Source organism: Aquarana catesbeiana, linkage group LG03, assembly GCF_042186555.1.
Source record: "Aquarana catesbeiana isolate 2022-GZ linkage group LG03, ASM4218655v1, whole genome shotgun sequence".
NCBI classification, from domain to species: Eukaryota; Metazoa; Chordata; class Amphibia; order Anura; family Ranidae; genus Aquarana; species Aquarana catesbeiana.
The window spans coordinates 77,201,051-77,226,731 of NC_133326.1; the positions used below are offsets into that span (position 1 = coordinate 77,201,051).

At 42.2% G+C, this 25,681-nt stretch overlaps 1 protein-coding gene across 1 annotated transcript in view; it reads right to left on the reverse strand.

Annotated features, from left to right (window-relative positions):
- GNB5 (G protein subunit beta 5) overlaps positions 1-24,120 on the reverse strand; it is a 117,327-nt gene extending 93,207 nt beyond the window's left edge. Inside the window, exons 1-3 of the mRNA XM_073618723.1 lie at positions 24,029-24,120; positions 13,178-13,322; positions 1,898-2,009 (exon numbers count right to left, since the gene is read on the reverse strand). Of these exons, the coding sequence (XP_073474824.1) occupies positions 1,898-2,009; positions 13,178-13,303 (238 nt within the window). The 5' untranslated portion in view covers positions 13,304-13,322; positions 24,029-24,120. The remainder of the gene's footprint in view (positions 1-1,897; positions 2,010-13,177; positions 13,323-24,028) is intronic.
- Positions 24,121-25,681: the final 1,561 nt, after the last annotated feature.

Consider the following 25,681-nt stretch of genomic DNA (forward strand, 5'->3'; position numbering starts at 1 on the left):
AATATAATATAATAATGTGTTCAAAAGCCTTGGGCAGACCTATGGAAAAGGCAATTATCCAATTGAAGTAGAAGGACAATGGGGAAGTCCTGTCAACAAACCAAATACCGCTGCCTTGGTTACTAGGAAGAGACATTTCATTGTTATACAATTCATAGCTTACTGTTTGCTGAACTGAGAACTTCAGTCATTTTTTTATCTTTCCATTTATTAAATCTTCTGCCCTTGTTGTTTTAACTTTGGATAGTAAAACATTTTTTTTCTGCCAGTAAATACCTTATACAGCCCACTTATTGTTTCTTGTCTGGTCATTAGCCTAGGCTTATGACATCATGCACAGCTCTCTCTCTCTCTCCCTCTCAGGAAGGGAGGGGGAGTGAGTCATAGGAGGACCAATGAGAGCTGCAGAGCTGGAGGCGTGCCTCTGTGTGTCTGTGTAAATCCAGGAAGTGAACAGGCAGCAGCTTCAGCTGCCCACAGTTAAAATGGCTGCAGCAAGACTCAGTGGAGGGAGATTTCTGCAGCATATTTGGCAAGTACAGAATCACAGTTTAAATAAAATAATATGCAAAGTGGTTGGAGAGAAGCTTCAGAATGGCAAAGATGTTTTTATTACACATTATGTGAGCAGACTGCAGTTCCTCTGTAACTCCTATAAATGCCTATAGGGGTTGATTTACGAAAGGCAAAATGCAGTTGTGCCAGAGCTTAGTAAATGAGGTGAAGCTCTGCTGACTTTTCATCATCCAATCATGTGCAAGCAAAAATGCATTTTTTAAAAAATTTTCCTTGCACGTGATTGGGTACTCTCTACAAAGTGAAGTTTTACCTCATTTACTAAGCTCTGGAGCAACTACAGTTGCAGAGGGCAACTGCACTTTGTAAAGTGCACAGTAAATCAAACCCATAGGCTAACATGGAGGTGCATTTAGAGGCAGAGAAAAAAAAAAAGCTCAAACGCCCGTAGAAGCAGCATGCATGAGGCCTATTAGGTAGTGCATGAGCTAATAAGAATCAGAAGTCTTGGAATCCTTGCATTCCCATACACTTGACTGAGTTCTGTGCATTCATCGCTCAGTGCACGGGGACCTAAACGCAGGTACAGTGTTCAGCCCCATCCAGCACCAGTCTACCATAGACATTGACAGGCTGCCTGCGGCGAGGGTGAATGCTGCACCTGTCCCTCCTAGGCGCACTGCAGCTAGATAGCCCCATGTGCATAAGGCATGTTACCGATTTACCAGGTAAACGTGAACTATTTGGGTTGATTTACTAAAGGCAAACAGAACGTGCGCTTGGCAAAGTGCAGTTTCCCTCTGCAAGTGCAGTTGCTCCCGAGCTTAGTAAATGAGGTAAAGCTTCACTTTGCAAAGAATACCCAATCACATTCAGGGAAAATAAGAAAAACAGCATTTTTGCTTCCACAGGATTGGATGATGGAAGCCAGCAGAGCTTCCCCTCATTTACTAAGCTCTGGAGCAACTTTGCAAAGTGCACAGCCTATTTGCCTTTAGCAAATCAACCTCATTGTATGTGTACAAGATAAAAAGGAATAGCGAGATATTAAAGGAGGGGGTTGAATGAAATGTTGCATTCATGGGACAGGCAAACGAATATGGGAGTACAATGTGATAATAAGTGATCAGTTCTAGACTTTAATTGCAAATCAGTTATATGATCATATATTTGATCGATCAGGAATCAGCTAACACAACAGTGACCAGCGATGACCTGTAATGTGATGAGAGTGTGACACCAGTGTGTCATGGGATGGGAAGATGGTGTCACACAGAGCTGAGGAGTCCAGCTGCCGGTCTGTTTACACCGCCCAGCTCTGATCACTCCCCAGCTGTGTCACACTCCAGATGTCACACTCAATACAGATTAACATACGTACATTCAACATCATGCAGCTTGGCTCTCTCTTCCTCCAGCTTCCCCTTCAGACCCTCGGCTTCATTCTTCAGGGAGGCCAGGGTTTCATTCTCCTGCAAGCCTTCGGTTGCCATCTTGGGATAAATAAGAGAGAGAGGGTTGCAGGAGAGGAGGGAGGTGGAGGGGGTAGCAGTGTATGATGGGGATGGCTGCACTATCAAGGATGCTCTAGCAGGCTGGAGGCTCAGTGTTTTTTTTTTTTTTTTCAACAAGAATAGCTTTATTTGGTTCGAAACAAAAGAGCACTGCATGTTTATAATTGTTACTTCTCCCTTCTTTCTCTTTGATTTTCAAATTGCAACAATGTATCTTAGTGTTTTGTTTTTTTTTTTTAGCAATTTGTTTCTCTTTATGTTTTTGTTTTTTGATGCTATTCTAGGGAAAAATGTGAGGTAAACACCCCTTTCACATTGAAGCGCTCGAAAACTGCCCATAAAATGCCAGGCGTTTTTGTGGTGCTTTACAAGCGGTTTTGCAGCATTAGCGAGGCGCTTTGTTTGCGGTCACGTGACGCAAAAGAACGATTTTTCTGCGCTTTTTAAGCGCTTCCCATTCATTTCAATGGACAGGGGCGTTTTTGAGATACTTTTTTAAGCACTCCAAACATGCTCCAAAGATGCTGCTTGCATGACTTTTTTCACCGCCCGCCAGCTAGGGTTGCCACACCATACTTTTAATCCAGGACACATATTAATTTACACAGGTTCTGTGCATGATTAAGGTGGTAATTAAATTCACTTGGTGCCTTATCTGCATTAAATCAGCCTCAGAAACTGTGTAATTCATGTGTCCTGGATTAAAGGGCAATCCTACCACCAATCCTAGCATTCATTGATCTTAATGGAATTAGGTTTTCGTGAGCTTTTCAGGCACTTTTTTTTTTTTTTTTTTTTTTTAGCACAAAGACGCCTGAAAAGTGCCTCAGTGTGAGAGGGGTCAAAGAAAAACACTATGTTTGATATTTTTTCAGAAATATGTGTTTTTTGTGTGATGTTATTTTATCAATTATTAGTCACTGCATTTAAAGCAGAGCAGCTACAAATACTATATTAGGGCACCTACCTGTCCATGAATCCAGCGGTGTCCTCACCCGAGCCGATTCTTGAATCGCATCTCAGTGCTGGCGCTGCCATCTTGGGTAAGGGAAACCTGCAGTGAAGCTTTACAAATTAAGCTGCACTTTCTCAATGAGCCGGCTACAGTAAGGGCCAAACTTCAGCAAGAAGTGGGAGCAGGTACCTGTCAAAACCAGATACCTGCTGCCCAACACAAGGTACCAAATGTGGAGAGGAGGGGGAGGGGGGCAGACAAACAGAGTTTCCCTTTTTGAGTGGAGCTCCGCTTTAAGGAGCAGTAATCTGCAATTTATTACATTTTTGTTTTTGGGTTTTAGGGCTCATTCAGATTCAGGCTGAGCCGCTTTTTGCTGCATTTTCCTTCATCTCAGAGCTGCGTGCAGGTAACCCAAGTGGATGCAGCAGCACGGACACCACTCCGTGTCTGAACACACAGATCTGAACACACAGGGGTTGATTTACTAAAGGCAAACAGACTGTGCACTCTGCAAGTGCAGTTGCTCCAGAGCCTAGTAAATAAGGTAAAGCTTCACTCTGCAAATACCCAATCACATACAAGAAAAATAAAAAAAATGTCATTTTTGCTTGCACTTGATTGGATGATGGAAGCCAACAGAGCTTCTGCTCATTTACAAAGCTCTGGGGCAACTGCACTTTGCAAAGTGCACAGTCTATTTGCCTTTAGTAAATCAACCCCACAGTGTCTGCATTCAGATCCGTGCACCTGCTTCTGCCCGCATGCCAAATTTTGACATGTGACTGCGTCCATGCAGCCGCAGCGTCTGCATTCACATCTTTGGGCTGCCTGCACATAGCCCCGAGGTGGATGCAGACACAGAAAAAATCATCATGGAGGTCGGGTCTCAGCACCCATCTGAATGAGCCCATAGGGCTGGTTCACACCACAGAAACACAGTCTGGATGCGTTTATGCATGCACGTTTTTTATATGTTCTGCCGCTATTTTAATGCATATTTTTATATGTTTTCAATGCTCTCCAGTACGTTTTGCCCCTTGCGTTTTTCCGTTTCCGTTTTTTTTCGCTGTAATGCATTTTGGTGCATTTTTGATGTGTTCTAGTGCGTTTTGATGCACTCTGCCATGTTTCAGTGCAGTTTCTTGCAGAAAAATGCAACATGTTCTACTTTTGTTGACTGCACTGGAACGCACTGCCATTGAAATCCATGCAACCTACTGACGATGCGATTTTGATGCAGAAAAAAAACGCACTGGACTGCATGTGGTGTGAACCGGCCCTTATATCACTTTATATTTCACTGTCATTTGCACTGTACTGACTCTTCCTGCTGAACTGCTTTGTCATCTGTTGCTATTAGCTGAACTTTAATGCTTAGGTGATTATAGTCCTATTCATGCACTTGCAATAACACAGTTGTGTTTTGTCTGATAGTTTTTTATTTGTACTAACAGTTACATTTTCAGGACAAGTTTAACCACTTCCACCCCGAAGGTTTTAACCCCCTTAATGACCAAAGCATTTTTTGCGATTTGGCACTGCGTCGCTTTAACTGACAATTGCGCGGTCGTGCGCTGCTGTACCCAAACAAAATTGGCGTCCCTTTTTCCCACAAATAGAGCTTTCTTTAGTTGGTATTTGATCACCTCGGTGGGTTTAATTTTTTGCGCTATACAAAAAAAGAGCGACAATGAAAAAAAAAAATTTTGTTTTTACTTTCTGCTATAATACATATCCAAAAAAAAAATATAAAAAAACAAATCGCAATAGGCGTATACTGATTGGTTTGCGCAAAAGTTATCGGGTCTACAAACTACAGGATCGATTTAGGGACTTTTCTTGTTTTTACTGGTAAAAGCAGCGATCTGCAATTTTTGGCAGGACTGCGTCATTTCGGCGGACATACCTGACCCCAAATTACACTTTTTGTGGACCGGTGACATTAATATATTGATCAGTGCTATAAAAATGCAGTGATCAATGTAAAAATTACACAGGCAGGGAAGGGGTTAACACTAGGGGGTGATCAAGAGGATAAGTGTGTTCCCTCAGCGTGTCCTAACTGTAGGAGGGATGGGCTTACTGAAACATGACAGAGATCAATGTTCCCGATCACTGGGAGCAGTAGATTCCTGTCGTGTCACTAGGCAGAACAGGGAAATGCCTTGTTTACATAGGCAGTTCCCCATTCTGCCTCTCCTTGCCGCGATCGCGGGCCGCCGGCAGACATCGAGTCCGCAGGTACATCAGTTTGCGCAGGAGAGCAATTCTGCCGACGTATATCGGTGTGAGCCGGTCGGCAAGTGTTTAAAGTGACACTAAACTCTGGTTTAAGAAAGATATATTCAAATTATATAATCTTAACGCAGAAAAAACCCCTTCTATTGCTCTCAGCCTCCTCCAAAATCTCCAAAATCTTGATTTTTTTTCTGCCATCTGATTTCCTGTGAGAGGGTGGCTACTTTTGTTCTCCATGGCCCCACTGTTTGTAGGAATGTAGCCACCTTCTCTTCCTCTCTCCCAAGGTGCACTATGGACTATGGGATATTTAGCGTGCAAGGAGCAGTGCACATGATTGCAACTAACGTTACTCAAACTAACAGAAGTGAGGGGGAAAGGGAGAGGTTTGGGAGCTCATAGATAACATTACAAGGAGGCAGAAAAACACAGGAAGAAACAATTTTGTGAAAAATAGATTACAGGGCATTAGGTAGGGGTGTGTATTGATTATATTTAGAGAATAAGAATATCATTTAGTGTCACTTTAATACGGGGTAATAAGGGGTAAACCCCCAAGCAGTACTGATACACAAGGCATTAGCAAAATGTTAAACATTATTTCAATGCCTCATGTATCCTTTCTGCTTGGACTTTAGAAGAAGGGTGTACTGTATACCCTAAAAGCTTGTCCTGAAAATATAAAGCATACCTCCCCCCTTGCACATTAACAAAGAAAAAAAAATTGAAAAGCAAAACCTATTTTTTTACTTGGCCCCCTACATGCACAGATATGCTGCATCTCTCTGGGAGGGACCCTACAAGCTTGTGTGTGCATACATGATATCTGGAAAATTGCCTCCTGGGAAGCGTGATGTAGCCACCCCAGGAGCCATTTGCGTGATGCCATGGGGTCTCTTTCAGGGAACTACCAGAGACCTGCAGTGTGGCTGTGCATGCGTGGGGGATCTGGTACGTGCACACATGCCGCAGGCATCACTGTCAGGTCCCATAGACCTAGTAGAGAAACGCCGTGTCTGTGCATGCACTGAGTCTCAATTAACCTCTTGGCGCCGACGGCTCGCAAATATGTGGCCTCTAGGCAGGTGGGCCTTGATGCTACATTGTAAAACCAGCTGTGCAGAGAGCACATGCCCTCCGCGCTCCTGGCACAGTTACTGGCGGCTAACAGAAAGCTCCAGATCACTGCGTGCGGTGTGGGACCCCATACTGTTACTGGGAGTGAGGTGGAGGTGATACGCTGGACAGGTGGAGAGGGCATTGGCTCTCCATGTCCCTCATAAATGCAACAGTGACTGTGTCAATCGACATGGGACAGAAGAGTTAACAAAACTACAGTCAAATGTACACAGTGCTCAGCCCAAAGGTCAAGGTATCCCATGTGCAAAGCAAAAGACCCTGTTAAGGTGTCTAGAAGGGACGGCAGATCATTTCAGGATGCAGGGGCACCCCCCCTAATCCATGCGCCGGCCCCTAAACTACATGCAGGGCGCCAGACGCATGGATTCCAATTGTTTTAGTTTTTTTTTTAAGCACATGATTAGAGACTGAGGCTCTAACTGGCTTCAAAAAAGGGTCAAAAAAGAGTGGGGCTTCAAAAAAGGGTGGGACCCAGTTGTGTGAACATTAGCAAATTAATATTCGCTAATGTCTTTCTGCTTCTCCTCCCAGCCAATCGGGAAGGGGGTCCTGAGACCCAATTGGTCGGGAGTCTTAAGACTCCCGACCAATCGGGTCTCAGGACTCCCTTCCTGTTCGGCTGACCCTGCCTCCTTCCTACAGCATCTACCTGAGAGAGGAGGAAGCGGCAGCGGCAAGCAGCAGAGCTGGAGCTCAATGTAACCGCAGAGACAGCCCAGGCAGCGATACATCTGTCTATAGATAGAGGGGGGAAGGGGCTAGATTTGAGGGCCCCTGCTCCACTTGCTCTGCTCAGCCATTAATTCAGCCGAGCAGACTGTGGCAAGGCTCCTCACACTCGCGGTGCTAGAGTCCTCCAAGAAGACGATCTCTGACCAGGAGGGCTTCCTGCAGGCGTCCCTGAAGGATGGAGTGGTGCTGTGCAGGCCGCTGGGAGGCTTCTCCCGGGCACCATAGACAAGGTAAGGGCAATCCTCCCCCCTGACATCTACCTGCCTAACCCTGCGAAAGCTGGCCTGCTCCACACCAGCACCACATGGGTTAGCACGATTGCCTCCCCCCCTCACTGTTTTAAGGAAAGTGCGAGAGAGGGGGGCCAGGTTTATTTGCCCCCCCCCTCTCAAAATATTGAGCACCAGCCCCCACTGGTGTCTAGCGTAGCCCAGAAAAACCAGTGTAGGCCACTCAAGTGACCCTTGCTTGGCACCCAACGAGGAGGAAAAAAATGGAAGAGGGGACAACCACCCTACCTGCCTACCACATTACAGGCTGGTCTAGTAACTATGTTTTTTTTTAATTTTAGGACAGGGACAAGTGTTCCTCTATAACTGTTAGTGCAAATGAAAAAAGTAGCTCAGACAGTACTCAACTCTGTTGCTGAACTTTAAAAAATGTTGTCTGACCTGAGGTAGAGGGTCATTGACTTCTCTATTGTCCACATTCACATGCTTTCTTGCAATGCAGTGTTAAAACAACTGACCTCTGCCACAAATATAGAATAAGGAGAATCATTTATTTTTCATGTTTCTGCTTTTGCTACAAAAATTGAATAGAAGAGGTCAGTTATCCCTAACTGGAAGTCCAGTTAAGTTGCGGTGATAAACCTTGACCCATAACAGAATATTAACCAAAGAGGACAAAGCCATTTACACTTTTTGTATTCCTCTAAATAGAAGGCAGTTCAGCAGAAAGGGTTAGCACAGTGCAAATGACAATGAACATTCATTAATAAAATAACATTAAAATATTACTAAAAAGAAGAAAACATAACATTATTTTGATAAGAAATTCATCACTAAATGACCTTGCCTGAGATAGTGGTGTTAGACTGGGCACGCATGGGCAACTGTATATAAGCTGTATGATCAGTGTATCCCATGTAAGTGCTGGGAACACAATGATGTGCATTGCAGGACAAGGGGAATTGTCTTAGTATTTTAAAATGAATGGCAGCCCCAGGCACTGATGTAATTTGTGAAACAGCCCCACATTCACATTATAGAGGTAAGAACACTACAATGGTCAAACTCACATTGTGTGAAGATAGATACAGCATAAGGATTCCACTGTGGCCGCACTCCTAAAACCACCTCAAGATCCCAACAGGGGTGGGGGGAGCCGTGGACGTTCAACCTAGCTGCCCGGATCCTGGCAGCACATCCAAGGCTATCCACCACCACGCTCGATGTGCAGATCCTAATGCGCATGCGCCCAGGCCAGCCGCCGCTGCTCTCCAAAGACACACAAGCCCACACGAGCAGGATACTGGGGGGGGGGGAGCAAGAGAGTGAGGAAATCACACAGTGGACATGACATTGCATTTCGGAGGCATACTGTCATGGCAACTGTGTAATGTCCTCACTCTGTTCCCCCCGTATCCTGCTCGTGTGGGTTTGTGTGTCCTCGGAGAGCAGCGCTGGCTGGACCGGGCGCATGCGCTTTAGGATCTGCACATCAAGCGTGGTGGTGGATAGCCAGGATCGGGGCAGCTAGGTTGAACGTCCACGGCTCCCCCCACCCCTGTTGGGATCTTGAGGTGGTTTTAGGAGTGCGGCCACAGTGGAATCCTTATGTTATATCTATCTTCACACAATGTGAGTTTGACCATTGTAGTGTTTTTAACTTTACCACATTAAAGCCGAGTTACACTAGGGCGGCTTTGCGCTCTCTTCTTTTGCGTTTTGTCTAAAAGTGTTCCAGCCACCCAGAGGATCCCTAGCCACTTAAAGACCAGCCTCGTTTTGGATTTTAGGTGTTTACATGTTTAAAACAGTTTTTTTTGCTAGAAAATTACTTAGAACCCCCAAACATTATATATTGTTTTTTTCTAACACCCTAGAGAATAAAATGGTGGTCATTGCAATACTTTTTTTGCACCGTATTTGCGCAGCGGTCTTATAAGCGCAATTTTTTTGGAAAAAATTCACTTTTTTGAATAAAAAAATATGACAACAGTAAAGTTAGCCCAATTTTTTTTTATATTGTGAAATATAATGTTACGCCAAGTAAATTGATACCCAACATGTCATGCTTCAAAATTGCGCCTGCTCGTGGAATGGCATCAAACTTTTACCCTTAAAAATCTCCATAGGCGAAGTTTAAAAAAATTCTACAGGTTGCATGTTTTGCGTTACAGAGGAGGTCTAGGGCTAGAATTATTGCTCTCGCACTACCGGTCACGGCGACACCTCACATGTGTGGTTTGACCACCGTTTTCATATGCGGGCGCTAATAACGTGTGCGTTCGCTTCTGCGCGCGAGCTCGTCGGGACAGGGCGCTTTAAAAACATTTTTTTTTAATTATTTATTTTACTTTATTTTATTTATTTTTTCACTGTTTAAAAAAAAAAAAAAAATTGGATCACTTTTATTCCTATTACAAGGAATGTAAACATCCCTTGTAATAGAAAAAAGCATGACAGGTCCTCTTAAATATGAGATCTGGGGTCAAAAAGACCTCAGATCTCATATTTAGACTTTAATGCAAAAAAAAAAAAAAAAAAGTCGTTTAAAAAAATGACACAAAAAAAAGTGCCTTTTAAGAGAAGTGGGCGGAGCTGACATCATCGTGTACAGACCCGCCGGCCCTAAAGATGGATACCTCGGTTGTGGCAGCAGCTGCTGCCGTTACAGAGATATTCATCTTTAAAGTAATGACGTATATATTCAGTGGCCGGTCGGTAAGTGGCTAGAGAGCAGCAGCACCCTTTGACTTGTCTAATTATCACCAATCGCCAGCTGGAGGGCTATACAAAACTGCTGATCACCGCATCCGCTAGTTTTTTCTTTTGTGTGTATTTTTTGGCACGTTCACATTGGGCCGATTTGGTATGCGAATTGACATGTCAAATTGCATGCCAAATCAGATCCTTTTGCCGGCAAAGGCACCGTACGAATCGGTGCGATGCCGACTTTGCGGCGCCACACCGATTCCCAACAGTAGTTCCTGCACTACTTTTGGTGGCTTCGGGGGCGATTTGAATAGGCATCTGTGCATGAACCCGCTCAGATGTTTGTCAAATCGCCCCCGAAGTTGAACTGAAATGTGGGATTGAAATCTTGCGAGTTCAGCTGAACTCACACGATTTCAAACCGGCCCTCAGTGTGAACGTGGGCTAAATGCTGGTCCAGCATGAAGAGTCTATCTGGTACATTGATTTTTTTTAATATTGCAATAAATCTTCAACTTTTTTTTGGTGAACTGCTATAACAGAAAGGTTTCATAATGTAGAGGCTAAATCTGAAAGTGGTTTGAGTTTTTCATAAAAGTAACTTCAAAGTAATTTTTTAATGAGAGGTTTGTAGCAGGACTTACATTCTCTGCTTTTTCTTTTGTTCTACTCTACTCTTGCTCCGTTAACTGTGCCCCAGCAGGGCTGCCAGATTCAGATATGTGGCTGCCCCTGTGCATGAACTAAACTTTGGCTGTAACAATTTACCTAGGTATTTAATAACATCAGCGAGTTTGAATATTGATGGACTGGGCCCCAAACTGTTACCCCAGTGAACTGTAGCGATGTTACCTGTATTTTAGTCTGTACATAGCACCTAAGTTGACATAAGGTACCTTAAAGCCAAAACAGAAATAAATTTTAGTAGCAAGTGAGTCAGCAGCAGATTTTGCATAGCTACTGCACAAATAGCAGCTTCATCACCAATATTATTTAGGTCAGTGCTAATGACTTAACTCTTCTTACACAGATATTAAATAAGCGCTGACAATTGGAGCGCACTGTGCTTTTTATATAAATAATGTAGTAGAGCATTACAGCCAAGTTATCTTGAAAAACAAGATTATCGTGATGGAACATTCTGTTGTTTTAAAGGATTGCATCAAATTGTGCATTACACTTAAGTGGATCTGGACTCAATAAGCGAACCCTCCCTACCCCATGGTCCCTGCTGTACTTACCTCCATGGGTGAAGAGCTGTCAGTGCCCACGCAGCTGGTGCAGCAGTCCCGGGATTTGAAATCAATGAAAAGATGAACTAACACCATACATCCTCCCCACCTCACCTTCTCCAGGTCCCCTTTGTAGTTACCTCAATGTATGATGAGCTGTCAGTGCCCATGCAGCTTGTGCTGCAGTCCAGGGATTTGAAATCCATGCTCTTCTCCCACTTCTTTCTGCAAGTCTTCTGGGATGGATCAGAGTGATTGTGATTGATCAGCGCTGGCACAGAGCATTGCTATGATCCATCCCGGAAGCCCTGCAGAAAGAAGAGGGAGACGAGCAGGCATATTACAACCCTGGACCACTTCACCAGCTGCGTGGGCACTGATAGCTCCTAACCCATAGAGGTAACTGCAGAGGGGACTGTGGAGGGGGTAGGGTGGAGAGGATGTTAGTCTACCTTTATATATTTTTTGGAAAGGTGAACTAACCCTTTAAGCAGTACCTACAAAAAAAAATTCCCTTTTGTCTTGGATTCGTCCTGAAAGGTTGCATGTAACTGCGACTAGGCACTCCTAAGTCTACAGCCTGATAGCTATATATCTGTTAAAGCAGAGTTCCACCCAAAAATGTAACTTCCGCTTTTCCAGTTCCTCCTCCCCTCCGGTGTCACATTTGGCACCTCTCAGGGGGGAGCAGATACTTATCTAATACAGGTATTTTGCTCCCACTTCCAGGCATAGATACCCAAGCCCCCTGCAGGTATTTATGCCACTTCCGGAGCCTTCTCCACCCCCCCCCGCTGTCTTCTGGGAGACACACAGGTCCCAGGGACCAGTGGGATAGCGCAGCGTGAGTCGTGCATGCGCAGTAGAGAACCAGGAAGTGAAGCCGCAAGGCTTCACTTCCTGATTCCCTTACCGAAGATGGCGGCGGCAGCACCCGAGAGCCGAGGGAGAGATCGGCTTCGGGTACCGACATTGTGGGCGCCCTGAACAGGTAAGTGTCCTTATTTTAAAAGTCAGCAGCTGCAGTATTTGTAGCTGCTGACTTTTAAAAAAAAAAAATCGTCAGACCTCCACTTTAAGGCACTGTTCTCTTTGACTGCTAATCTTGAGAGATTTAGAGTGAGATTTGGCGGTCACTTCTAGGCTGTTCAATGTTGTACTTGCTGCAGAGGAGGCTCTGCCTGAGGATTGCAGTGCAAATATCTCCCTGCCTTATTCATTCTGTGCTTCACCTACCTCTCCTGCTGCTTTTTGATTATTCCTTCAACATTCATTAGATCACCAGTCATCAGGGGACAGTTCTCAAATATGGAAGCAAAGCCATGTTTCTTTGGTGGCTGCCTCCATACAGAGATACAATACAAAACACTGCATATTAAATTGATAATAGGGAAAAGATAAGCAACAGGGAGCCAACAGACAACCTGTCTTTAGTCCCCAGCATGCCTTTAATGGCCAGAGCTTCCATGGTTTAGGTCCTTATTTTAAAACAGTTACTGTTATTTTCATATTACACTTGTTCACAACTGGTGGTACATTACAACTGCACTTTTTAGGAATGTAAAAAGCATCCCAACAGTACTTTTTATTACTAAAATATCATTATAGATTTTCACTCTTTTACTCTAGTTACACATGTGACGTAATGATAATCAATCATAAATGACACCATTTAAAAAATATTTTCAATACACAAAGAATAGACTTCATTCCTTATAATTGTCTATAGAAAGAAACTTTTAAAATGGAAACAATAGTTTGATCAAAATGATGAGATTTCTGTAAGATGTTATTCCTTCATAAGAATAATTATTATACTAAACAGGTATATAATTACATGTATGGCCATCATTACTGTTGTTCAAAAAATGGTTGCCATGTTATTTGACTTATACTTATTTGTCGTACCAATTCCACACATAGTGAACAGACAGTCACGGGTTCAGCTTTGATGTAAATGGTCCGTAATGGTCTTTCCCGGCTGCATTTGGCACAGGGGCCGAAGAGAACAGTAAGGAAGGTCTGGTCACACATTGCTCAGGCCTCAGTAGAGCTGGAAGAGAAACAGACAAAATAAGATCCCACCTCCTCCTTTTATTTCCATAGCAGCTAATGGCTTGGAGACAATGGAGAAGCTCCAAGCCAGATAAGCTGCTTGTTCATAATCCCTGTAGGCTAATCCTATAGCTGCATATACAGTACTAGATTTTGTTATCAATTTTTGATGGTAAACAATATGAGTAGACTGTAAAAAAAAAAAAAGAAAAACCTCTTTAAAATGTGCCACATGACCATTCCAGTTTAATTTTTTATTTAAAAAATTTCATTGGATAATATTTACTGTTATATTCTATACGCTAACTCTATACTATCTATTCTATAGTTCTGTAGGACCAGGAAATTAAAACACATGTAGCTAAAATAGGGATTACCTTTATGTGTAAAATTACCATTTACAAATGTGTGTGGTGTATATATATATATACACTGGATATAATGGCTTCTAGAGCCAGGTGTAGACAAACGACACCTTGTTAGCAGCTCTTTATAACAAAAGATAGGTTGACCAGTATCTGCTTAAAATGTCCTTCAATAACATACATACATTGCAAGGAAAGTGTAATATAGGAACGTCTCCATGAAATAACATGCTTATGTTACTTATCTCAAGCCCTGAAAAGTTTGTGGAACATTTAAAGTGACCATACACTACCTGGCCCTGCCACTGGTATGATGCCTCTGGTATGACGCCTCTGGTATGACACCAATTCAGGTGTTCAGGTGAGGCCTGACCTAATTTTTAAAAAATATATATAAAACAGCGCTCGCAAATAAATTCATGTAATGTGATCTTTAAAAATCCTCTTGCAGCTGCAGGATAAAAGTGCTTACACTTTGATGACATATAACAAATAGACCTGCGCTAGCAATTTACTAAAAATAATTAACTGTACCAAAACCAAATCATAAATAATCTATACAAATACTAGTGAATGTGAGAAATGTGTAAAAAATATTGATAATGTATACCATACACAATTAACCGCACACTGGGTGAAATCGTGCATGAAATGCACTAATAAGGAAAAAATATACAAAGTGAAAGAGGACAAATCGCAAATATATGTGATGAACAGGCGCGACTATGAAGTGATATAGTGTCATTAAACTAATGCAAAAATTATATAAAATAAAAGCACTCTCATAAATAGTGAATGACAATGAAGTAAGCCTCTAAACAATCATAGACGCCAAGTGAAAAAATGAAACAAAACAGTCAATTGCATCCAAATTTACAAATGATGGAATATCCATAGCTTTAAGAAGCTCCTTCACAGAAGGGACAGATGGCAGACTTCCAGCATATTCATCCGCAGGATGATATATGGCTACCGATATGCTGATGTTAAAGATGGTTGGGACCATAGAACTCGCGTTCCACCAAAAAAAGAAGGGAAAAATATATGGCATAAAACCTTAGGATATCATAAGGTCACCTGCGCATATATGCGCTACTCACAAGACCGGCATGCAGAGCAGGCATTCAGATAGTTGGTCGGTTCGCCGCTGATCGGCGTGCGTTCCACCAAAACAGGAAGTGATGTCACTGGTACTGGTTAGCAGGCGTAGGCAGGATGTTACGTCGACGCGTTTCGCCCCTCCCCCAGGGCGTTATCATAGTCGCGCCTGTTCATCACATATATTTGCGATTTGTCCTCTTTCACTTTGTATATTTTTTCCTTATTAGTGCATTTCATGCACGATTTCACCCAGTGTGCGGTTAATTGTGTATGGTATACATTATCAATATTTTTTACACATTTCTCACATTCACTAGTATTTGTATAGATTATTTATGATTTGGTTTTGGTACAGTTAATTATTTTTAGTAAATTGCTAGCGCAGGTCTATTTGTTATATCTGACCTAATTTTTGCTGCCCTGGGGGAGATATCATTATTGATGCGCTCATCAACACAGCTTGCAGGAAATTCTGTGTGACCTGACTTGATCTATCCCGTGTGCCATTAAAGAGGCTGATGAAAGACACCAGCCTATCATCTGTAGTGCCAGGACCAGCTGCTGTTTCATGACTCGGGATTTGCCTAACTGTACTAAAGTGATACCTCCCTTACCACTTTCAAAAAGAACAGGAAAGCATCATCCGGATTGCTCAGAAGTTTAATAAAAATTAAATATCTCTACATGTGATAGGAAGTGCTTCCTAATATTGATGTTGTCCCTTTGTCCCTTAGGGTAGTTTTAAAGTGGTTGTTAACCCACACTAATAAGTTTTTATAATTCTCTTTGTTTGCTAATGTTATTTGCTCCTGTGCCTGTTTTTTTTTTTTATAAAACAAATAAGATTATATGAAACATTAAAGTGTTTGTTAACCTAAAAAAAAATAGATCCTGTTCCCTTAAAGCAGATTAAACAGCACAGTGCTTGTGCTGTGTAATCTGCCCCTCTCTAAACTGTAAAAAACCTGGCTGATCCTGCCACTTCCTGTACCCCCCTCTCTGTGCTGACCATGATAATCAGGGCTGCTGAGCCCTAACCACCGTGGTCAGCATACGTCCCACCGTCATCCGCAGCTCTCTTCTCTTCCCCCTCACCCCCTCCTCCCTGCCTGTCAGCTCTGTGTTCTGTGTCTCTGTCTCCGCCCCCCCCCCCCCCCCGCTGCTATTATTAGAAATAAAATTTTACAAATGGTCACTGCCAGCCCCTCTATAATAGTTAGGCATACGACACTGTATAAGTCTTTTATTAAAATGAGGCATTGCAAATACCTTTTTAGAGCTATCTTCAAGCCGGTCATGTGACTCTCAGACGGTCTCCAGGGCTACTGCGGGAGGGGCTCAGTGGTTGATGTCAGTGGGAGATCTCAGCCCCTACCTGCAGTAGCAATGTATCAGAGGTATACAGTGGCCGCGAGTCACGTGACTGGCCTGAAGATCGCTCTAAAATGGTATTTACATGCCTCGTTTTGATAAAAGACTTATAGTGTGGTATGCCTAACTATAATAGAGGGGCTGGCAGTGATTTATACTTTTGGGTTCACAAACACTTTAACAGTTATTTCAGCAGCAGGAGGGGAGGGGGCGAGCAATGACACAGGAGCAGACAGGCAGGGAGGGGAGGGGGGAGAAGGACAGAGGGAAAAAGATAACGGCGGCTGAGGGAGGCACGTACACTTACAACGGTGTCAGGGCTCAGCAGCCCTGATATACCGTGGTCAGTTTACAGAGGGGAAGGTAGAAACTGGCAGGATCTGCCAGGTATTTTGGGTGATTCAGGGGGCCAAGTGCTTGGAGCCTTCAAACAGCCTTCTCCTTGTTAGATATGTTGTATCTGCTGCAGGGGAGGGTGCCCTGTTCAAACCTAGGGTTACAAAGCAGGTAGGAGTATGGGACAAAAAACTACATGCACAGTCAGAGTGCTTCTTTAATGCTGCCCCAGAAGAAAATCCCTGGGCCAAGCAGTTAGGGATGTGCTGCTCCCTGTGTGAGAATAGAAGTCTGTGTTCAGCGGTATGAAGAACAGTGAGACTTTTCACAATTTCACTTTTTGATCCTCCCTGACTAAATTTGTATTATTTAGGGGGAAATATGATTAAGTTTTAAATAGGTTATAATATTACATAGTTTTAAGAAATCTAAATGAGATTGTAAGATCATATTACTATGTGTATGGTGAGTTTAAGATATTCAGTGATATAAAAAGAATATTCTGCTCAGGGATGCATGCAAAACAGCGCTATTACAGAAAACAGTCTTCCTCAGATCCCTTTTCAATGTGCATCTTTATAGATTTCAGTAGAACACAGTTATGAAAATGTAAACCTACCAAGATTTCAGTCATAACTAGTTTTACAAAGGCCATAAAAACTCTGTTTTCCCCAAAATTGTTGACTGTAATGATGTTGTTGCCTTTGACCAGACTGATCTCAAACATTCACCTCTGCCTACCCCAGGGAACTGTGAGCTCGCCAATTTCTAAAATGCAATGACAGGTTGGACACAATTCACATTCCTGCAACTTATGTCTGCTACCCGCCCTTACTCCAGAGACACGAACATGATCTATGGCTGCCATGTCTTAATTCTGGCAAGGGCACTCCCAAAAACTGCACCCCATCTTTCCTGTTCCACTTCATTACCTCTTGACAAACCAGAAAAGATACAGGGTAACGAACATAGGCTGGCATGTAGGAAGAATATGAATTCTTAAAAACAATCTCTGCAAAAGATACATCATATCAGTCTTAATATTTAATAAGGAAAGGCTTAATGTACAAATGATCTTCATCAACCAAAGGAGTCATTTCCCTGTTTGCTTCAAATGAATTCTAATGTACTTTTAATATTTTATACCTCTTTGTTCTTCCATATTTTTGTAATGCATAAAATATAGAGATTTGGGTACATTAGCCACTAGAAAGCAAATACCTAATTTGCAATCTGTTTGTCTTCCATCTTAAAGTTGAACTCCAGGCAGATATAAAAGAAAACACAAAGTGGGGAAGATACCCCGAGGAGTTCAAAGGGAGGAGGGGAATAAGGCAAACAGCGGTCTTTCCTTTAATTATGAACTTTATTATATATCAAAAATTGGACAGATACAGTAATGCAGACTGCACAATACAGGTTAAAACATGGGACAACCTTGCCATAAAAAGCACACACCCGGGTTCACATGCAGACCACAATCGTGAATTAAAATGAAGTGCAGGCAATACTGTAAAAAGATATAGATAAGTGTGTGGGGGTTCAGTTCTAGTGCGATAGCATGAAATCTCAGTGTTGTTAGCCTATATATGGCTGTACAGATACACTGTGGACATCTGCTCTCAAATAGATATCTGAGATCCACCCCTCAAATTTACTTATCATGCAGCATTGGTCAGTGTTGGGGGTCAGGTTGCAATGAGACAACAGGAAACCTTAGTGTTGTTAGCCTAGATTCTGGCTAGTACGTACACACTATGGACGTTTGCCCTCACTGATATGCCTGAGATCCCCAGGGAGTCTTAATGGCATAGACTACAGGAAAACACAGAAACAAACATTCATTTACACTGTAATTTTTTCACTTTCAGAGAGGGGAAAAATGTCCAAAAGGCAAAACTTTTAAATAGTCAGCGCTATCATATTGTTCCAAAGAGTATGTGTTCCCTTGTAGGAGGATCGCACAGAAAGTGCAGTGTGTGGATAGTTTGTTGGTAACTATGTACAGCAGGGTTTCGCAGGGTGAGTACAGCGAGAGAGATCTAGCAGTTCACTGGGGGTGACTGTGAGCCTTCAAATGTTGGGAGATAGTGGTCGGAAGCAAAAGGAGCTGTGATGTGGATCACACTCATCTGCCGCATTTCTAGTCAGCCTCTGGTCCCCGATCGGGACAATATAGTTGACAATACTACTCACAGTTAAGAATTGATGCTGAATGCCAGGTGGCCGTGGCTTATCCAGAAATTCTCCTGTTGTGGGGCTGCTGACAGTGTTTTCCTCCTGGTTCTGTGTAGGTCAGTGGGTGCCGTGGTTGCGAGGCTCGTCTGAGCCTCTGGAGCTTTCGGCAAATGTTCCTCACAGGGGAGTAATGGTAGTCGTGCGCCACGAGCGCACTGTTGGGAAATCAGGATGGTGGTAGAGTGCTGGGATCCAGGGGTGATACTGCTATGCGGGAAAGATTCCGATGGCCACTGTAGTCTCTTTGCTTTCATGGGCGATGAAGTGCTTGTGCCATCAATGGCGGTCTACTGCTGTCGATCACTAGGTTCTGGTGTGAACTGGAGTGTGCTGAAGCAAATGCACAGACTAGTTTCGTCCACTAGGTGGCGTTCTCCCCAAATTCCTCTGCCTTTTAAAGGGTTTGGGTTGTGCCCTAATGACAACTAACCTTCTCACGGTCAGTTTGGGTGTGTAGTATTCCAGTTCAGTGTGGCGCCATCTTGTGGCTAATATGCATATTGACACTTGATAAAGTGGTCAGGGTTGATGCTTTAAATTAGTATTGGGTATACAGTATTTTACTTCATATTGCATATTTACACATTTATTATTTTTGAATTAGTTCAGCTGGTTGCATGATTACACATATTAGTGATGTTGGTTTAGGAGGATTGGCGGTTATGAGTAATTATATTCCTATGTTGTTAGGAATACTTGGAGATTTAATTCATTAATGAGTCCTTTAGGCACCATCGTTTGTAGGTGGAAAATCCATTCCTTTTCGCGTTGCAGGAGGTTGGTGTTGAAATCTCCCCTCCTGTCAGATAATTTGAGGCAGTTAGTTTGGCCTTTATGAAATTTAGCAAAATGCTGTGCGATGGGAGTCTTTTCTTCACCAGTACCTCTGATGCTTGATAGATGCTCACTGATATGGATTTTTAAAGGGCGTTTTGCTCTGCCTACATAGTATTTGTGGCAAGGGCATTTAATGATGAAGAGGACACGAGTGGTGTTACAGTTAATAAAGTCCTTAATCTGGTAGGTCTTCCGTCCATCCGCATCTGTGAACTTTACAGTTTTGTCCATAAATTTGCAGATGCGGCATTTTGCACATGGGAACATCCCTTTTAGTTTGGGAAGATCAGTTCAAGATCTCACAAGTTCATCAGCGAGGTTTTTAGCCCTTTTGGCGACCAGATGGAGTCTAGGGCCCACTATATTTGCCAGCTGGGGTGTTCGGGTTAGCAAATGCCAATGCCTGGCTAGTATATTGCTAACTTCCTCCCATTGTGTGCCGTATGGGGTGATGATCCTTACTGGATCTGGGGACCCTTGTGAGTAATCTCTGTTCTCTTGCATTTTTAATAGGTCAGATCTAGGTCTTTGGGATGCCTTTTTTCTAGATCTTCTCAGGGTTCTGTGCGGATATTTCCTTTCTCTGAATCTTTGATAGAGCCGTACAGCCTCTGCTTTATAATCGGAGTCCAATGCGCAGTTTCTAGGTATTCAGAGATATTGTCTGGTAGGGATCCCTCTTATAAGTCATTTAGGGTGATGACTGTTAGCTTCCAAGAGGGTATTTGCAGCAGTTTCTTTTATGTATGTCTTTGTGACAAGCCTCCCATTGTCTATCGAGATCAGAAGGTCCAGAAACAAAATCTGATGGTGGTCATAGATGAATGTAAGTCGAATGTTCCTTTGGTTGGAATTGAGTTGGTCAATTAATTCTTTGAAGGACTCTTGGGGTGCCTCCCCAGAGGACCAGGACATCATCTACGTACCTAAGCCATTGGAGGACGTGACTGAGGTACATTTCAGAGCAATAAACCACCACTTCTTCACACTAGCCTAAATGAAAGCAGGTATATGCCGATGCCCATGGGGCACCCATAGATGTGCCTTGGGTCTGCCTATAGCTGGTGCCCAGAAATTGGAAGCAGTTGTGTGATAGAGCAAATTGTAGAAGCTCTAGTAGAAATTCATTTTGGGCTCTCATGGGGGGGAAGTTTTGGTCCAAAAAGTGTGCAATGGCAGTTAGGCCCCACGTGTGAGGTATTGATGTATAGAGCGATTCAACATCTATGCTTGCCAAAATGGCATTGGGTGGTATTCTCAGATTTTCAGTTTTTGACAACACATGTCGAGTGTCCTGTACGTATGATGGTAATTTAGTGACCATCTCTTTGAGAAGTGCATCATGGTATTTACCTGTTCTTTCCAGGGGACCCTTAATTGCCGATATAATTGGTCTTCCAGGTGGATTTTGTAGTGACTTATGAATTTTGGGGATGATACATATGGTGGGTATGTTGTATTCCACCACTTTTAAATATTCTAGCTCTTTTTTGGAGATGAGATTTGCTTCATGTGCTAGACTTAATTTGAAGTTTAGGTCTTGGGCAATTGCAGGGAACGGATTTGTTGCTAGTCTTTCATATGTAGATGTACCATTCAGTTGTCCCTTTATTTACTTCTCATAGTAGTCTTTGCATAGTAGGACTACATTGCCCCTTTGTCACTCTTCTTAATGATAACATTGGGCGCTTCCTTTAATTCTTGAAGGGCCTGTCGTTCATCGGGGTCCAGGTTATCGGTTTTCTGATGTTTCCAGTTTAAGTGTGATAGATCTTCCTCTACCAGGTCTAGGAAGACTCCCAGCCACTTATTCTTCTGGAATGGTGGCAACTTTGTTGATTTAATTTGGAGGTTTGCATCACATCTCCATAACCTGAGGTGCTGTTGTTAAGAGATCTTCTAGATTTTCATCCTCTCCGCACCATAGTGATTTGAGTGTTTCTAGCATCATCTTGTCCTGGGTATCAGCTTGGGTATTTTCGGTAGTCTTCTCATGAGTACCTTAATGTACTTGTCGCAAGTATACTTTTCTGAAGAAAAGGCCCACATCTTTACTGACATCAAACTGGTTCATGGAGTTTGTTGGGGAGAAAAACAAGCCCCTCCTTAGTAGTTTTATATGAAACAATTATTTGGTCTTATTGCAGCAGTAAAAAAATCTGTAAATGAATTACAGCAGAAAAAAAACTGTGTTTCCTGCTGAGATAAGATATGTCATAAGTATGTATAGCCAAAACTTTTTTTTAGTTTTGGGTTGAGTGGTGAAGGGTTAGAACCCATTAGTTTTTTTTCTTTGCTGTGCTCACTGGAGAAATTCACTCCTTCTCTGTCCTTTTTTTCCTCCACTTCCCTTCCCCCCCCCATCCCTTCCTTTCCCCTTTTCCCCCTCCTCTTTTCCTTTAGTAGGATATGATCGTTCCTTACCTTGTGTTTTTTTTTTTATAAATCTTTATTTTTAGTTGCTACTTATAGATAGCATCAGCTCACACACTTTTTGCATGGCCCCCATGCTTGCCGTAGGAGAGAGTTGGTAGCAATACTGTCTTGGTCTTCCCTGAGTGTTGGTCCTCATTGGTAAGTGACAATATCACTTTGTCCCCCGATTTCAGTAATTGACTCATTATATTTCATTGTACCATATTATTGTTTACCATGTGCATTATGTCTCTGTTACAGACTGTATTTAGTATTATTCTTCCTTAAGAAGCAGTAGATATCCACAAAGCATGTAGAGAATTTACTGTTCACTGAGGATCTACTGTTCCTCCTGTTTCCAACTTTGGAGGATGCCAAGCACCAGTGCAACATGTGATATTCCACAATATCTTGTCTCAGTATGAGATTAGTGTTTTAAATTTGTATCTGGACACCAGTTTTTTATACATTATTCATTAATAAAAATGTATGTTTTACTTTTAAGAGTTATCCATTAGGGTACTGAAATAGTCCATTAATTCTTATATATGGAGACATATGGGGGAATTGTCTGCTGCTGTCCCTTTATTGTCACTACTAGGATGTTGGTACCCCTATATATTTTATTCTAATATCCTTACTTGAAGCCTTCCTTTTACTCTTTGTCCTGTTGGCCATTGTCACCTAAACAGAAAATGATGGGAAATCCAAAATTTGACATTTGTACCCAGAACAATGGCTGCGGGGAACTCATCGAAAGGGGAAACAATTGTTCTGGGAACAACTATCTAAAAGGGGATTTCCCCTCAAATTGTAGAGATTTACTCAGATTTTCTGTTCTGTGTCCTCTACAAGAGAGGAAGGGAAATCTCCCAACAGCATACAGACAGCAAAAAAAAAAAAACTGCCAAGGGTTTTAAACCTTCGCTACTCTATTCAAGACAGGAAACAAAGTTGTAGGTATACATTCACTTTTAGAAAGCATGATAGCAACAAAATCACATTCTTGTTTTGGGTTGCCAAAGGTTTCGGTACTAACGATTCATACAATTGTATTGAAAATGTATTGTCTAAACAAGTCCATGTCTTTCATGAAGTAGTTGCTAATAGGTTTGTAAGCAACTTATTTGATTTCAGAGGGCTACCATGGCAAATTACTTTACAGTCATGAAGGCTGTTATGTGGACCAAGAACAGTGGCTTGGGCGCAGTGATGATGAAGGTGGAAGAATTTGGGAGCAACACCACTGAACAAATTTCATTCTCAACACTAACATGCTCAACTGATCCTTTCCTAAGTCTGAACAGGAATATGAATGCACAATAAACCATCCAGAAAAACACAGAGGGGAATTTGAATAGTGTTTGGTCAAAAGGAGTCAGTACAAAGTTTGCCCAAAATTAGGTTCAGGCATATAAACAACAGTAAACATAATAATGTTGGGCCTTTAGCAAACCTTGAAAACTACAGTATGTCTAACAGTAGAATGGTAGCAGGGGTAAAGTGTCCACAGCCGAACAGCAATTTTCTTAGCTTTTCCCCCTCAGAAAAATTAAAGCAGAAAAAAAATGTACTAGCTGCACGGGAGACGGCAGCAAGCCACGTGCACCCACCACTTGGACATTACTGAAATAAAACAGATCTCACTAACTTATATTTTATAATAAGGAATCTGCATTTATAATATTAGTCACAACATTTTGGATATAACACAAGCAATAACATTATTAAATTACTAGAATTTGTGGATAGTTATTTTATTTCTTTAATATAAATAATGATGTGAGTGTACAATATATATGTGCAGCGCTGCATAAATTGACAGCGCTATATAACTAACTGTAATAAAATAAATAATTACTGCAGTGAAGACAAAATGTCACCTTATGTTTAGTCATCTGTTTTTATTATAATCTGTCCTGTATCATTTTCAGTTTTCCCGGGAACTAATTACCTAGATGATCAGAATTAAAATATAATGCTATACTGTATAAGAAAGTACCATGTTTGCAGATGAGAAATTTAAAAGAAAAATACTTACAGTGTGGAAGATCGATCATAGAACAAAGCCGAATTGTGCTATCTGTAAATAGCCAGAGACTGACAGACCTTACGCCGCTAATCTACTTAGTGTATTAAAACTTCTCAGTCCATTCCATTAAGACAGGGTCAAGCAATCCAGAACGGCAGCCTTCAAATGCATATTAAAGTGTAATTAAGGCATGATATGTAAATATGCAAAATCTGGGCAGACTAAAGAAAGTATAACTAAAGCTGTTTTTTAAAAAAAGAAGAGGTCTCATCTGATGTAATGTATAAAGTGTATGGGTAGAGTAACATTTTCTCCATTGTTCCTTGCAGTAATGCAGAGATAACCATGAAAGTGCTGGTCAAATCTTAGGAAATGCTCATTCTGCATACTTTGAATAATGAATGTTTATATCAGGTGAAGAAATAATCATGAGATGGTTTTACATGGGTGATACCCCTTCCAATGTATGAAATGATAAGAGAAAAAGCACACTACATAAGAACCCCACAACACCCTACACTGGCCTCATGAAGAATCAACTCTTAAAAAGAAAACCACAATAGCTTTCATTGAATTGTATTTGTTTTTGTTTAATTTGTTGTTTATATCTGTTTTTTTGCTAAGGTATATATAATCTTTTAATGGACTGCCAGAGCACTGCGAGATAGCATCAGCATATTTAGGCTCGGTTCACACTGATGCGATGTGGGAAATGCACAGGAATCTCACCACATAGCAATCGCACTGAGTTCATGCGATCTGCTGCGGGTGTTAATTAAAAGTTAAAGACACCCCAAAAGCAAGTCACAAAATGCAGTGCCTTTGCTAGAATCCAGTATGGTAAAAAAAGGTGACGGCACCTTTTTCGTGCGGATGTGGTGCGATTTGAGCCATACAAAATCATGGGCTCAAATCGTAATACACAAAATCGCAAGTGATTTGCAAAGGAATGTGGTGCAATTCCTGTGCAAATCACATGTGATGTGATGCATTGCATCAGTGTGAACCCACCCTAAATGTTGCCTGTTTCATGCCTCTGTTCACCTGATTGAAACCTCAATTTAAAGCAGAACAATAGGCAAATCTTTTTTTTTTCATTTTGGATATTGTAAGGGAGGGTTATAACTCTTGTCATATTTATTCTTCATCATCTGTGTCCCATTGTGGAGATTTTCCTTCACTTCCTGTTCCATAGCCAAACAGGAAGTGAAAGGAAATCCCTGCAATTGAAGGGAGTTCCTTGGGGGCCCCCAGGTCACCAGAACTAGTGTCCCTATTGGAAGATTTCCCCTCTATTACTTTTCTGGAGACAACCCAAAATTTGGGATTTTCTTTTACTTTCACTTTCAATGATAATGGTAAACAGGACAAATAGAGAGGTTCTCCTTAACGGGGACACAGACAGCTATAAAAACTTACAGGCATTCTAATCCCTCTCCACTCCATCCAAAACTAACAAAAATGTTTTGTCTTTAGTTATACTTTAACCACTTGCCGACCGCTGCACGCCGATATACATCTGCGCAATGGCAGCGGTGGGCAAATGGGGGTACCTGTACGTCCCCTTTAACTGGCAGGGCTAGCAGGCGGCAGCGCGCGTGCCCTCCGCAGAAAGCGTGACCGTGCCCACGGGACCAGCGGACGCGATGTCTGCCGGTCTCC